Source organism: Anomaloglossus baeobatrachus, assembly GCF_048569485.1.
Source record: "Anomaloglossus baeobatrachus isolate aAnoBae1 chromosome 5 unlocalized genomic scaffold, aAnoBae1.hap1 SUPER_5_unloc_9, whole genome shotgun sequence".
NCBI classification, from domain to species: Eukaryota; Metazoa; Chordata; class Amphibia; order Anura; family Aromobatidae; genus Anomaloglossus; species Anomaloglossus baeobatrachus.
The window spans coordinates 33,834-50,469 of NW_027441813.1; the positions used below are offsets into that span (position 1 = coordinate 33,834).

Sequence of the window (16,636 nt, forward strand, 5' to 3'; positions counted from 1 at the left end):
GTTTAAAAAGAGAGAGAATTTTTCTTTCCCTCACCAATTCTTACTTGAGCAATTGTAGCTGATTTTTGGATAAACCCTTTGAATTATAGTACATCATGATGGCTTCTCCCATGTGACTCATCTGACAACAGGACCTGATTAATGATACAAAAAACATTTGGCAAATTCTGAAAACAAGAGAGGCTGCTCCGCTCTGGTGGTTTTCTGATTGTCGGCAAGACTTGATTTACCAGTTACACATTTCAATTATTGCAGCTTCTTCACGTTTAACAAGATGTGATTTCTGACAATAACATTTTCCACATTCACAACATAAAAATGGTGTATTTTGTGTGATTTTTTTTTCATGGTAAACAAGACCTGATTTCCTGGTAAAACATTTACCACATTCTGGGCATGAAAATGGCTTCTCCACTCTGTGACATCTTTGATGAACAACAAGGTGTGATTTCTGAATAAAACATTTCCCACACTCTGAACATGAAAATGGCTTCTCCCCTGTGTGATTTTTCTGATGTCTAACAAGGTTTGATTTCCGAATAAAACATTTCCCACACTCTGAACATGAAAATGGCTTCTCCCCTGTGTGTTTTTTCTGATGTTCAACAAGCTGAAATTTCCGAATAAAACATTTCCCACACTCTGAACATGAAAATGGCTTCTCCCCTGTGTGTTTTTTCTGATGTCCAACAAGTTGTGATTTCTGAATAAAACATTTCCCACACTCTGAACATGAAAATGGCTTCTCCCCTGTGTGATTTTTCTGATGTCTAACAAGGTGTGATTTCTGAATAAAACATTTCCCACACTCTGAACATGAAAATGGCTTCTCCCCTGTGTGATTTTTCTGATGTCTAACAAGGTGTGATTTTTGAATAAAACATTTCCCACACTCTGAACATGAAAATGGCTTCTCCCCTGTGTGAGATCTTTGATGCCAAACAAAATCTGATTTCCGAATAAAACATTTCCCACACTCTGAACATGAAAATGGCTTCTCCCCTGTGTGTTTTTTCTGATGTCTTACAAGGTCTGATTTCTGAATAAAACATTTCCCACAGTCTGAACATGAAAATGGCTTCTCCCCTGTGTGATTTTTCTGATGTCCAACAAGGTGTGATTTCCGAATAAAACATTTCCCACACTCTGAACATGAAAATGGCTTCTCCCCTGTGTGTTTTTTCTGATGTCTTACAAGGTCTGATTTCTGAATAAAACATTTCCCACAGTCTGAACATGAAAATGGCTTCTCCCCTGTGTGATTTTTCTGATGTCTAACAAGGTTTGATTTCCGAATAAAACATTTCCCACACTCTGAACATGAAAATGGCTTCTCCCCTGTGTGTTTTTTCTGATGTTCAACAAGCTGAAATTTCCGAATAAAACATTTCCCACACTCTGAACATGAAAATGGCTTCTCCCCTGTGTGTTTTTTCTGATGTCCAACAAGTTGTGATTTCTGAATAAAACATTTCCCACACTCTGAACATGAAAATGGCTTCTCCCCTGTGTGTTTTTTCTGATGTCTAACAAGGTCTGATTTCTGAATAAAACATTTCCCACACTCTGAACATGAAAATGGCTTCTCCCCTGTGTGAGATCTTTGATGGAAAACAAGATCTGATTTCCAACTAAAACATTTCCCACATTCTGAACATGAAAATGGCTTCTCCCCTGTGTGATTTTTCTGATGTCCAACAAGGTGTGATTTCCGAATAAAACATTTCCCACACTCTGAACATGAAAATGGCTTCTCCCCTGTGTGTTTTTTCTGATGTCTTACAAGGTCTGATTTCTGAATAAAACATTTCCCACAGTCTGAACATGAAAATGGCTTCTCCCCTGTGTGAGATCTCTGATGCCAAACAAGATCTGATTTCCAAATAAAACATTTCCCACACTCTGAACATGAAAATGGCTTCTCCCCTGTGTGATTTTTCTGATGTCTAACAAGGTTTGATTTCCGAATAAAACATTTCCCACACTCTGAACATGAAAATGGCTTCTCCCCTGTGTGTTTTTTCTGATGTTCAACAAGCTGAAATTTCCGAATAAAACATTTCCCACACTCTGAACATGAAAATGGCTTCTCCCCTGTGTGTTTTTTCTGATGTCCAACAAGGTGTGATTTCTGAATAAAACATTTCCCACACTCTGAACATGAAAATGGCTTCTCCCCTGTGTGTTTTTTCTGATGTCTAACAAGGTCTGATTTCTGAATAAAACATTTCCCACACTCTGAACATGAAAATGGCTTCTCCCCTGTGTGAGATCTTTGATGGAAAATAAGATCTGATTTCCAACTAAAACATTTCCCACATTCTGAACATGAAAATGGCTTCTCCCCTGTGTGTTTTTTCTGATGTCTAACAAGGTGTGATTTCTGAATAAAACATTTCCCACACTCTGAACATGAAAATGGCTTCTCCCCTGTGTGTTTTTTCTGATGTCTAACAAGGTGTGATTTCTGAATAAAACATTTCCCACAGTCTGAACATGAAAATGGCTTCTCCCCTGTGTGAGATCTCTGATGCCAAACAAGATCTGATTTCCAACTAAAACATTTCCCACATTTTGAACATGAAAATAGCTTCTCCCCTGTGTGAATTTTTTGATGTCTAACAAGGTGTGATTTACAAATAAAACATTTCCCACACGCTGAACATGAAAATGGTTTCTCCCTTGTAGGAGCTGTCTCATGTTCCACATCCTTTCTGTAACTTTTATTTTGATTACAATTCTGTGATAATTCGTAATTTTGGACTTGTTTGAAAAGATCAGATGATAAAGCTTTCCAATGAAGGACTGGAGGTATATCTGGGACAGCAGCATGCTCTTCATATGTATTATGTGTGATAGTTTGATCATCTGTTTTAAATTTTGAAGATATTAGATGTCCATCTGAACTCCTGATACAGTCATCGGCTATAAATAAACACAATCTTATTGTTTTTTAATCATATAATTTCGAAAGTAGATTTAGTTTTAACCATAACATCAGAAATTAAATTAGGAAACAAATTATTCTGAATTTGTTTTTCAATTTCCAGATCTAAGAGTTACATCTTCGTTCTCTGGAATGTGCTACAGTAAATAATCTGATTGATTGTTGCAATGTGACTGTAGGATAATGAGGGACAGGGGGCTCCTATACTTTCCCTCATGCTAGGAGACCTTAGCTATCCCTAACCTCTGGATTACCCCTGAACGTGGAAGAAGGGGTAGGAGTAGGATGGAAATACAGATTAAGACAGACGGTAAAACCAAATTTCAGACACACCGCAAACTCACAGAAATAAACAGTGAGATACTAAGGAGAAAAGCAAGAGCAGGAAGGCAGAAATAACAAGGGTTAACACCACAACTGCTCACAGCAATAATGCACAACAACCACTAGTTTGTATCACAACACCTCACCACACTTGTATAGGTAAATTATAGCTGGCGTTAATGGAATAGTCCAGCCAGCATATACAGAAGGGGAGCGAAAGATACTGGCTCCCCTACAGCATGTAATCAAAGACATTAACAAGGAGCCCAGCAAAGAATAACTCTTGCTAGTTTTACTAAGTATGTGGTTCAACACCTGCGTCTCACTGCATTGCTCACAGACATCAGAGAAGTTAGCAGAGTGCCAGAATCTGTAATTTCCACAGATCCTGATACCGCCATGACAGTTGGCGATGGCTGCAACCGTCTGGTTGTGACATTGATCCACAACATAGACAATTTCAAAAAGGTTTTTTTTCGAAGAAGACAGATGCCAAATATTTAATGGGTTTGTCCGGGAGTGTAACATTGATGGCCTATCCTTAGGCTTTGTAACCAAAGCAGGTAGCAGGGTCTGTGCAGATAAACATTAGGTCTCCAATTCATCAAGACCGGCGATGTACAATGAAAATTGATGTCAGGGACTGGCGTAAGATTTCTGGCATAGGGAACGCCGCAGTTTGTTATGAATTAGAGAAGCGGTGGCATCACACCCTTCTTCTGGCCTAGCTCTGCCCAATTTGGCAAAGCTGGTTAAAATTGGCGTGAAACCTCCAAAAGTTGCACAATTTATTTTTTGTACATTCATTTATTATTGACTGTAGAATGGCTATGACGTATCAATGTTTGGAATCAGCGGTACAAAAGGATGTTGATGAAATAGAGAATCATGACTGTAAGGCACTAGAGTGTTAATAAGTGCTGAGAAAACCGTGCAATGTAAAACCAACAACGGTCATCGTAATCAAAGAAAACATGAGACTATAACAATATAACTCTACAGTGCAGCCAGGCCAACCATCTGTCCTTATAAAATCCTTCTCTGGTCTTCTTTCCAAGCTTATTGAGCAATTCACTGGAGGTAAAAAAGGGGTTTTCAGGTTCCATCTGGTACCAACCATCAGTGATGTATTTATGTATTTACTATTGTCCAGACCAACATAATCCAAAAGCTCAAAAGGACCCATTGGGTAACGGGCCCCCAATTTCATTGCAAAATCCATGTCTTCCTTGGATGCATGACCTCTTTCATGAAGATGCACAAATTCCATTAGGTATGGTACCAGAAGACGGCTAACAATGAAGCCTGGGTTGTGTTTACATGACACAGGCGTCTTTCCCATTGCTTTACTGAAGTTTATGAGAGAGTGAGAAGTTGTTTGGCTAGTCATTGTTGTCTTTAATCAAATATTTTTTATTTTTCATTAAATATACAAAGCCAATGTCAAATTTTCAGCAATAATAAACATAACTACAAACTTTCCATTCCCAACAACCCCTCCCCCCTCAGCGTACATATTACCCACATCTATATAAAAGATTTCACATTTGTGCCTTTCAGTGACATATATTGGAATGTGTAGAACCAGGTATCCCTGCTCAGAGACCAACATCTCCCAGCCCTAATATTTATCCATACTGCAACCACGGATTCCACAGTCTATCAAAAAGTGCAAGTTGTTTCCTTTTCCCATATATACTTCTCTCCATCCAAGCAATATGATTAAGATATGCGATAAATTCCCCTTTAGTCGGTGGGTCCCCCTGCATCCAATGTTTGGCAATTACTTTCCTGGCCGCATACAGCAATCTGGCTATCACTATTTTAAAAATGTTGTCTACTCTGATTTCCTCCACATAACCTAGGAGACATACCAAAGGTTGTTTGGGAAGTTTGCATCTATAAGCTCCTTCTATTTTGTTAAGAACAGTTATCCAGAAAGACGTCAACCTGGGGCACGTCCACATCATATGGAAGATGCCGGCATCGTCTCCATTGCATCTAGGGCAGTCAGAGTTACTCCTCAGTCCCATTTTACACATAATTAGTGGGGATCTATACGCCCTATTCACCACATACAGATGGGACAATCTTGCTGGTTCACTTATTGATAATTTCGGTATATACTCCAGGACACTTTCCCACACCTCATCAGTGATCCCGTCTATCTCTACCTCCCATTTAGTTCTAGTTCTTACTGGGTGGTTAAGCAAATATGTATGCAATAGATCCCTATATATAGTTGATATGATTCCTCTTGTGGGCACACTACTACACACATATTTCAATACTAAGTCGGCCTGAACCAGCAATGATTGTTTAACCCTCTGAGCCGCTACTGCATGTGCCATTCGTTTATAGTGGTAACACCCGGATGGAGATATCACAAATTCATCTTGTATTTGTGTAAACAGCTTCTAATGTCTCTGGTCTAGAATTTGCCACATATACCATATACCTTTACGTGCCCATTCCTTAATTTTATAGAATATAGACATTTTTTGTATATCATAGTTTATGGTTCATGCATTATAATGTGGTGAATATTTCTGCCCTTTTTTGTTACCATGATTGTATAATGCCATTATTTCTGTATACTTAAAAATTTTTCATGTATCTTTTTATTGTAGTGTAAACTGATGAAGGTCGGATGACCGAAACGTCTTTAATAATTACACAGAACAATGAATAAAATATAAAACAATTCCAGTTGAATGCTTTGAGTGCTGGATTTTTTTCAATTTTTTCATTCCTTAATTTTGCCTATCTTATATATCTCAGAGCAGTTATCATTTTCCCACACCGGAGTGAATTCAGTTATTGCCGTAACCCCCCTCATCTGCTTGATCTTTCTCCAAATTCTGTTCATCAAATTAAGTGTAGGGTTTGTTTTCCCTTGTCTCCCAAATGATCCGTCCTCCAATCCTAACACCAATGGTCGTCGATGTAAAACATGCCCCAACAATCTAGATGCTGGATCCACCGCCACTAAATTCGCCCATCCCCTGAAATGTTTACTCTGAGCTGCCAGATAATATATTCCTGGATTGGGTAACGCTAACCCTCCCTTGTCCTTTGGTCTCTGCAACCTTTCAAGTTTGAGTCTGGCTTGTTTGTTCTTTTATATTAGAGCACGGAACATAGAATTAATCTCCTTAAAGTGACTCTGAGGGATACAGATAGGAGTATTGTGTATCACGTAGAATATCATGGGCATATTACCATTTTAATAAGGTTAATCCGTCCTATTACTGATAAATAAAGCTTATTCCAAGCAGTTATCTTACTACGCAGTTGGTTCAGCAAAGGGACTAGATTAATAGTGATGTAATTCCCAATTGGTAAGGATACCTGTATGCCCAGATATCTAAACTGGTCCACAACCCACAATCTGTTAACCTCATCACCCTAGGTAGACCCGTCTATTCCCGCATCCACCTGGAAAAGGTTTGATTTGGTCCAATTTATAGACAGTCCAAAGATCCTTCCGAACCGTTCGATCACCTGCATGGCATGGCTCAATGATGCCCCTGGGTCTGCGAATAATAACAGAATGTTGTCTGCATAGAGGGCTATCTTTTCTTCTAGAGGGCCATATACAAATCCCTTTATGTCTCTGTTCTGCCGTATAGCAGCCGCCAGTGGTTCCCCCGCTAGAGCAAAAAGGAGAGGCGAGAGCGGGCAACCCTGACGAGTACCCCTTTGTAAGTCCACTGTGTGTGACAACATTCCATTAATTCTCACTTTAGCCACTGGTCTAGCATATAACAGCTGTATCCAAGATGTAAAGTTAGGGCCAAATTCCATATGTCTTAGCACTTCCCATAGATACCCCCATTCCACACTGTCAAATGCCTTATGGGCATCTAACAAGCTATCACCCTCTGTCCTGGATTGTCCACCGGTAGCTGCATGTTAAGGTATAATCCTCGTATATTTTTCGCCGTAGATCTACTAGGCATGACACCCGACTGATCTGGGTGAATTCGAGCAGATATCACTTCGGTTAATCGATTAGAGAGTACTTTGGCCAAAATTTTAACATCAGTCGTTAAAAGTGAAATGGGCCGGTATGACTCGGGGAGTTTTGGATCCTTATCCTCTTTAAGTATTACTGTTATTATCGCCTCCCTCATAGACGCTGGCAGTGTCCCCCGCTCTCTTGCCTCCTCCAAAACATTCAACAAATTGGGTAAGAGTATTTCTTCCAGAGATTTGTACACCTCCACCGGCAATCCATCCACCCCTGGGGCTTTTTCATTTGCCATGCCATGCAAAGCTCTCTCCATCTCCTCAAGTGTAATTTGGGCCTCCAGACTGTGTCTCTCTGTCTATGCTATTTTGGGTAATGTCATTGTATCTAAGAAAATCTCTAGGTTCTGCTGTATCGACCCCCCTCTAGTGGAGTACAATTCCTCATAAAAGGCTGCGAACGTGTCCAAAATATCTTTCCCCTCTGTGACCAAATCTCCCGCTGTGGTGCGAATGCAGTGTACAAAGGATGGTTTTCTCTGGGCTGCCGTCACCACCGACAACAGGTGTCCCACCTTTTCTCCCTCCGCATAGACGTTCTCTCTGAAAAGCCTGTTTCCTGCTGCTTTCTTCAATAGCACTTTATTAACTTCTTCCTGAGCTGCTTTTAGCTTTTGCCTATACTCTGGTGTGGGCTGTGCTACCATCTCTGCTTCTGCTCCCTTCAAAGCCTCTAAGCAATCAATTTCCCCTTGTCTACTACGAGACTTACACTGGCAAACGTCTCTAAATAAAAGGCCTCTAAGGTATGCCTTCATGGCGTTCCAAACTACCAAAGGATCCGCACTACCTCTATTTAAGGCCCTGTCACACACACACACACACACACACAGATAAACCTTTGGCAGATCTGTGGTTGCAGTGAAATCATGGCCATATTGTTCCATTTGTACACAGCCACAAACCTGGCACTGATTGTCCACAATTTCACTGCAACCACAGATTTATCTGTGTGTGTGACAGGGCCTTAAGGGTAAAATATTCCAGCATCTCACTAGATATACCGTCCATGTCAATACAATTTAACCAAACCGGGTGTAACTTCCATTCTCTTGTTAGCCTCTCCCCCACTCCTCGTTTTTTAATAGATATCAGGATTGGACTATGATCCGATATTACTCTAGTCAAATATTCAACATGCGCAATCCCAGAATCCATCAGATCATTTCCCAAGGCCAGGTCTATACGTGAAAGCGTACCAAGGGTCGCGGAGTGACAGGAAAACCAGGTCACCCCCAAATTTCTTATCCTCCAAACGTCTACCGACCCCAATTCTTGGATAAAGGTACCAAACCCTGTCGCTCCATCACTTCGCGTCTCCCGTGATTTTTTGCTCCTGTCCCAATATGCATCTATGACATTATTAAAGTCACTGACCAACAAGAATGGCAAATTCCCCCATTTAGCCAAGCGCTCTCTCACCTCTCTAATTTTGGCACTAGTGTAAGGCAGCGGAACATATATAGCAGTAATGCATAGTAATTGTCCATACAACTTACAGATCACCATTACATATTGTCCCTCTGTGTCTATCCATGTCTCCACTTCTTCATATTGGGCGGATCTATGAACCAACATAGAGACCCCGCTAGCATAGGTAGAGAAAGTAAAATGATATGCCTTTTGCACCCATCGTTTGTTCAGTACATTCGTCGTTTCACTTGTCAAATGCATCTCCAATAAACACATTACTGATGGTCTCTGGTCTAGCATATATTTTATCATTGCATCTCTTCTACCTCTATCTGACAGTCCCCTTACATTCCAACATAATACTTTAATCTCCTCTCCCATATTGAATCACAGGTTATCTTTGTACAGGCATTTTGTCCCTCTGTACGCTGAGTCTTTCCCTTCCCTAGCCCTTCCCTAGCCCTCCCCAACTAAACTCCTCCACCTCCGATTTACATCTTTAACTCCCTTATGGGGAATGAGGTCTATCTGTCCTAGACCGGTCAACCTCTCTCCTCTTTTTCTCCCATACCAAACCTGTCTCATCCTAGTGAGCAGAACCCCCTAACTCACCTCCCGCCTTAACCATATTCGTTTTCATTTGCAAATTTCATATAATGTAAACAGTTAACCTGAAAATTTGAAAACTTAAATATTTATCAATCGCCGCTGAACGGCCATAAGAAAAAAGAATTATTATCGACCTCCTGTCATTGTCCAGCTTATTGTTAGTGAATTCCGCTGTCTCATCTAACACTCAGGAACAGGAGCAGGAGATCAACAATGATAACCCGGTAGAAAAAAAAAACCAAAAAAAAGGAGGTACTGTCTCTACAACAAAGATGGGCCTATGAAGTTTCCTCCTCTTCTAGTGTATGCAATTGCTTATGAATAACCAGTCTTGAATCCCAGGAAAATCACGAGATTGCAATATCGCTCGTAGGTAGCTTCTATCCTTCTCCTGTTGCTTGCGGGCTTCCTTGCATTGATGTCTATCCACTTCATGACTTCTTCCGGATCAAGAAAGAAGTGAACCTTCTCCAGTGCTACTACTCGGAGTTTTGCTGGGAAAATCATGGAGTATTTAACCTCCAGCTCTCGGAGTCGTCTCTTTACCCTTGTGAATTGCATTCTTTGTTTCAGTACAGAGTAGTCAGGGTATATAGCTACTGGGTGTCCATCTATTGTCAGGGTCTCCATATCCCGTGTCTTGCGTAGAATAATATTCCGGTCTCTGTAGTTAAGAAGCTTCGCCAGCATCATACGAGGTCCCTTGCCAGGTAGCTGCGGTTGCATTGGAACCCTGTATGCCCTTTCAATAGCGTATAGCTATAATCTTCTCTTTAAGTCACATTTCTATGAAGTCAGTAGGATTTCTTCCCTCAGCTCTTTCTGGGATGCCCACCAGTCTTATATTGTTCCTCCTGGAACGGTTCTCCAAGTCGTCTGTTTTTGTGGCCATCTCAGATATCTGCTTCTGGAATTTTCTCTCTGCTTTTTGTAGTGCAACTATGTGATCCTCAGCTGTCCCCACTCTTTCTTCCACAGCACTGGTTCTCATATCAGCTTTCTTCTGATCTTTTTTGAGAGTAGCTATATCTCCCTTTATTCCCAGCACCTGCTGGGTTAAAGTTGTGAGGGCCTGTTTGCAGAAGGAGACCACCTGAAATACATCCTTAATAGTGGGGTTCTTCTGTATTTCATCTGCTGCCTGCTGCTCTCCTGAATCCTCATCCTGTTTATCTTCCCCTGATTCTCCCCTTGCTCCTTCAGCCTCCTCCGGGTCTTCCTCCTCCTCCCGTTTTCTTCCACCATCTTACCAGGCTCCCCCAGAGGTTCCTCCGATTGCCTTGCATACTGTGCCAGCTTTGCAGCCGCTTCCATGCGGCGCTGGCAGGCTACGTTTGCCTTCTCTGGCTCCTCTCTGACCTCGGTGCCATCTTGTAAGCCAGGCACTTTCCCGGCTCCCACTTCCTTCTGCCGCCGCTTGGTCATCTCGCTGATTCAGGAGCTGGAACTTCTTCTGCTGGGAGTCGGGTCCTTCCCTTGTCCTCCGGTGCCACTATACCCGTCGGCCATGCGGTGGTTCCGGCGGTGTCACGGTGAGTCAGCGGGAGAGTGTCTCCTCGCGTGCGCTCACATCCCGGTCCAGGCTCCGCCCCCCAGTCATTGGTGTCTTAATGACCTCCACCAGCTTCATCATTGGATTAAAGAAATGCAGCCCTCCGAACTAATCCTGCCTAGTTGTGGAGTTGGCTATGTCAGCTATGAGGAAGTGTTGCTGGCAAATATGGTGTGTTCTGGTGCAAATTTGTCCAGTGTCTTCATTAGTGCATTTTTCACTTCCATGTTTTCTATTATGACTTCTACCACCAGATCATTGCTGTGCACCACGGCTGCTGGGTCTGTGCTTGTGCTGAAATATCAGAGGGTTTTGCTGATGAATTGTGAATCAGCCTCAGGCTTGTCCGCAAACATCTTCTTAGTGACCATTTTCAAGCTGTCTTCAATACTTTTGGCAAACTTTTTCAAGATGTCATCAGTCTGGTCCACAAAAACAACAGTGTGTCTGTTTGCTGCAGCTACCTGCGTTACCCCTGCACCCATCAGGCCTCCTCTGATCACAGTCACGTGCTTGATAGTCAGCTTGTTCGCAGTGGCGCCGGAGGCCATACATTTTGCTATGAATTACCAGTAAGAGGAGGCCATGTCTGCTTGTACTGCTGGGAGCTGAAGGACATGCGAGTGAGGTCACCACAGTGCACTGTGATGATTTAGTCGCACAATCTTTTTTCACAACTCTGTGTTGCATAAAAAATTGATTGAAAAGTGATTTCTGTCAGAATTCTGGCATAATTGCTTTGAAGAAACAAGGTCTAGGTGTCAAATCTCCTTTTGTAGGTGTCTCCAATCCTTCCAGGGTAGTTTCCCAGTAGTTCACATTCTCTAAAGCAATAATTTTATTAGATATTTTTTGTTAGTTTAAAAATTTGGTATTTAAGTGTGCGGCTGTAACTCTTTGTTTCTATTATTCAGACACACACACACACACACACACACACACACACACACACTCACACACACACACCAGCCTGTCTGCTCTTCAGCTTTAGACTCATGCCAGCCTGTGTCCTGGTCAGTTCTTTTAGACTCCTAGATTTAAAAGACCTTTGGATACATCATGTCACATGACTTCATAAAAGGTCCTTAAACAATCAACCTTAGAATACAACTGATGGGGATCCTAAGAAACTGGGGTTCCTGAGAAATTGCACAGTTTGACTCCTCCCAACGCTGGCCCTGACTATAACTAGGGCTTATTTTTAGGGAAACAGGGTGTTCATGAACCCTCTGCAGGTCTTTGAGTTGCCTTCATAACAACATAGAGAAGGGACTAGAAACAAACAGCAGAAGAAGCAGAAGCAAAGAAAATACAGCTGAAAAAAAACAGAGCAGAAAGCCTAAAAATGTAAACACAAAATTAGTGCAGAGAGTACATAAGTAGATATCTCTTACTGGATAGAGCTGGAGGAAACACATCCTGAGGAACATCGGGATCTTCTTGTTTACAGTCCTGTGGGAGAAGAGGACGGGAACCTCTCTCTGGTGTTGTCCTCTTACTGGATAGACCTGGAGGAGACACATACAGGGACTGAATTCATTCCTTACATACAGATAATTATAGGCCATGTGTATTTAGTCCTGTCAATAACCTGGTGATGTGAGGGGCTGGGAATCCTCCATCATGCCGTCCTTGTACAGATCTTTGTGTCCTTCTAAATACTCCCACTCCTCCATGGAGAAATAGACGGCGACGTCCTGACACCTTATAGGAACCTGACACATACAATGATACCGTCACCCCCGATCCCTTCATAGCGTTACTGTATAATGTCCCAGCATTCCCAGCAGTGTCACCTCTCCAGTCAGCAGCTCAATCATCTTGTAGGTGAGTTCTAGGATCTTCTGGTTATTGATGTCCTCATGTATCAGGGGGTGAGGTGGAGGCCACGTGATTGGGCTCAGGGGTCTTCCCCATCCCTCAGACACAGGGGCCTGACAGCGCTCACTAGAGGTCTTCTTCACTACTGTGTAATCCTGGTTATGGAGAGACACAGTAATAAATCTCACTACAGACATTTCCAGAGTCCTCACCTCTCAAGTTCTGTCCATCTGTTATTCCCATAGATAAGAATGATGTAATGTGACGTCATCAGAATCTCTCACCTCTCTAGTAAGCCGGAAGAGGATCTCTAGGGTGAGGTGTAATATCCTCTGCGCCATCTTGTCCCTGTCCACATCCATCCTTGATGGGTCAATCAGGAGAATTCTCTTATATAGAAGATCTCCACTGAGAGGATCTGATATTGTAGGGAACTAAATGGGGAGAAGATGACGATGTAACACAGGGCCAGATTAAGGTTGGTGTGGGCCCCTGGGCAGAAAGTTTGGTGGGGGCCCAATAATGTTAACATTTTTAGCCATAACAGTAGAGCACGAACTGTAGCATTAAGATATAAATACAGCACCTCAGTCTCACATTCCCCCTTCTCAGCATACTGTGCCCTCCATACTGTGCCCTCACACTGGCCACCATGCTGCCCCTTCTCTATACTGCCTACCTCCTTCACTATATAGTTACTATACTATACCTCTGTCTCACATTCCCCCCTCCTCAGCATACTGTGCCCTCCATACTGTGCCCTCACACTGGCCACCATGCTGCCCCTTCTCTATACTGCCTACCTCCTTCACTATATAGTCACTATACTATACCTCTGTCTCACATTCCCACTCCTCAGCATACTGTGCCCTCACACTAGCCACCATGCTGCCCCTTCTCTATACTGCCTGTCTCCTTCACGATCCAGTCACTATACTGCACCTCAGTCTTGCATTCCCCTCCTCAGCATACTGTGTCCTCCATACTGTGCCCTCACACTGGCCACCATACGGCCCCTTCTCTACACTGCACCTCAGTCTCACATTCCCCCTCCTCAGCATACTGTGTCCTCACACTGGCCACTATGCTGCCCCTTCTCTATACTGCCTACCTGCTTCATTATCCAGTCACTATACTGTACCTCCGTCTCACTTTCCCCCTTCTCAGCATACTGTGTCCTCCATACTGTGCCCTCACACTGGCCACCATATTGCTCCTTCTCTATACTGCCTACCTCCTTCACCATCCAGTCACTATACTGTACCTCCGTCTCACATTCCCACTCCTCAGCATACTGTACCCTCACACTGGCCACCATACTGCCCCTTCTGTACACTGCACCTCAGTCTCTCATTCCCCCTCTTCAGCATACTGTGCCCTCCATACTGTGCTCTCACTTCTCTATACTGCCTATATCCTTCACTATCCAGTCACTGTACTGTACCTCCATCTCACATTCTCCCTCCTCAGCATACTGTACCCTCACACTGGCCACCATGCTGCCCCTTCTCTATACTGCCTACCTCCTTCACTATCCAGTCACTACATGATACCTCCATCCCACATTCCCCCTCCTCAGCATACTGTGCCCTCCATACTGTGACCTCACACTGGCCACCATGCTGCCCCTTCTCTATACTGCTTATGTTCCCCACTACCCAGTCTCTATACTATGGCCCTCACACTTTTCTTTCCCAATACTGTCCACTTACAATTTTCTCCCACCATACTGCTGCCTCACACTTTCCAATGGTGCCCCCCTGATTGCTGTGCAGGGGCAAATATGCCGCATGCCCCCCAAAGGTACGCCCCTGTACAGTGTACAGGAGAATACATGACTGGTACACGCAGGGCCGGCTCCAGGTTTTTGTAGGCCCTGGGCGAAAGAGTCTCAGTGGGCCCCATCCACACATAGACATGCACAGATACATACACATACAGGCATACGTACACATATATATTTAAAGAGAAATTCACAAAAACACATATAAACAGACATAAATCTAGACACAGTCATATACACTGACATACATAGATACACATCATACATGCACACACAGACAAATTTTTAAATTTTTATATATATTTCTCATATTGGGAAGCCGGCAACAGTCTCATTCACCTCCCCGCTTGTCTCCATCCAGCTCCGCCTGGGCATGTGTCTGTGCCACGCTGATTGGTGGCAGTCACTAACAGACATGGCCGCACATAGAGCACACTAACACTTTATATACATTACAAGAGAGGCTGGGGACATACACATTACTGGAGGGCATACATATTACTGAGGAAAGGGGTATATATCAATGGGGGGCATACAGCTCTAGAGGGGGGCAGTGGCTCTGAGGTGGGGGGGACAAACAGCTCTGAGGTGGGGGGTGACATGCAGCTCTGGGGGTATACAGTTCTGGGGTGGAGGGGGACATACAATTCTGGGGGAATAGTAGTATGCAGCCCCCATATTCCTCCATATAGTGTTATGAAGCTCCCATAGTCCTCCATATAGTATTATGCAGCCCCCATGTAGCACTATGTAGCCCCCATATTGCATTATGCAGCCCCCATATGGCACTATGCAGCCCCCATATGGCACTATGCAGCCCCCATATTACATTAAGCAGTGCCCATATAGTACAATGCAGACCTATATAGCAGTAGGAACCTTCATGTCGTATACAGCCCCCATATAGCACAATGCAGACCCATATAGCATTAGGCACCCTCATGTAGTACACAGTCCCTATATAGCACAGTGCAGAGCCAGATAGCATTAGGCATCCTCACACAGTACACAGCCCCTATACAGCACAGAGCAGACCAGATAATATTAAGCACCTTCACATAGTACACAGCCCCTATATAGCACAGTGCAGAGACAGATAGTATTAGGCATCCTCATGTAGTATACAGCCCCTATATAGCACAGTGCAGCGCTAGATAGCATTAGTCACCCTCATATAGTATACAGCCAGTATATAGCACAGTGCAGACCCAGATAGTATTAGGCATCCTCACATAGTATACAGCCAGTATATAGCACAGTACAGACCCAGATAGTGTTAGGCATCCTCACATAGTACCGGGTTTACTGTGATACAGACACCAGATGTTATACAATATACATATTATTATACACCATCTGATGTGTGTACACAGTATATCACACTGCTCTGTACATTGTATGTGGTATACCATGTACACAGTATATTGTGGCGCCCCTGACCTGGTCAGGCACCACTGAGTACTGCACCCATGCTGGGGACAGTACAACACAGGTAATCCAGAAGGCTGACCGGGGTGTGGTACACAGGCGCATAGTGATCAGGTCTCACACATGTACCCATGAGAGGACCCCTGGGGGATCCCAGGAGGGGGAAAAGCCTTGACCTTCACTGGAATAGTGGAGGGGGCCAAAAGCCTCCATCTCCTCTCAAGGGGTGTGGTAAGAGAGTCTGGTTGCTAGGTGGCGTAGGCAAGAACAGGAGAGGAGGGGCAGTGAGTCAGTTAGAGCAGAACTCCATAGGGCTCAGTGAGGAGCAGACCTGTGGGGCTGTTGCTGTCTAACAGCGCCCGCGCAGTGGCTACTGACGGGGGAGAACGGTCAACTAGGAGTGCTACCCGAAATCCATCTTCAGCTAAAGAGAGGGCACGGAGTGGGAAGTAAGGAGACTGCTAGAGAGTACCAGGCCCAAACGGGCGGCAGATCCCGAAGCGGAGATAGATCCAGCTTTCTTTTGCTAAACCTGCCGGTGTGGGGCTCTCAAAGCCCACGCCACAACACCACAAAAGCCGCAGCCACGTAGCCACAGTTAGGGCCCATAGCTCACAGGAGGCAAGAAGCTGGAGTGATCTGGCCCAGGCAACAAGCACACGGCGAACGAAGGGGAGAGAGGCTGCAGCATCTTCCCTGGGTGACCCCCATAGGGACTAAAAGTCGG

General features: G+C 43.7%; 1 protein-coding gene across 1 annotated transcript in view; it reads right to left on the minus strand.

Moving 5' to 3' along the window:
- Positions 1-226: 226 nt before the first annotated feature.
- The window catches only part of LOC142259333 (uncharacterized), a 102,612-nt gene continuing 86,202 nt past the window's right edge, over positions 227-16,636 (minus strand). The window contains exons 6-10 of the mRNA XM_075331799.1: positions 12,983-13,126; positions 12,674-12,853; positions 12,469-12,592; positions 12,272-12,385; positions 227-2,925 (exon numbers count right to left, since the gene is read on the minus strand). Of these exons, the coding sequence (XP_075187914.1) occupies positions 227-2,925; positions 12,272-12,385; positions 12,469-12,592; positions 12,674-12,853; positions 12,983-13,126 (3,261 nt within the window). The remainder of the gene's footprint in view (positions 2,926-12,271; positions 12,386-12,468; positions 12,593-12,673; positions 12,854-12,982; positions 13,127-16,636) is intronic.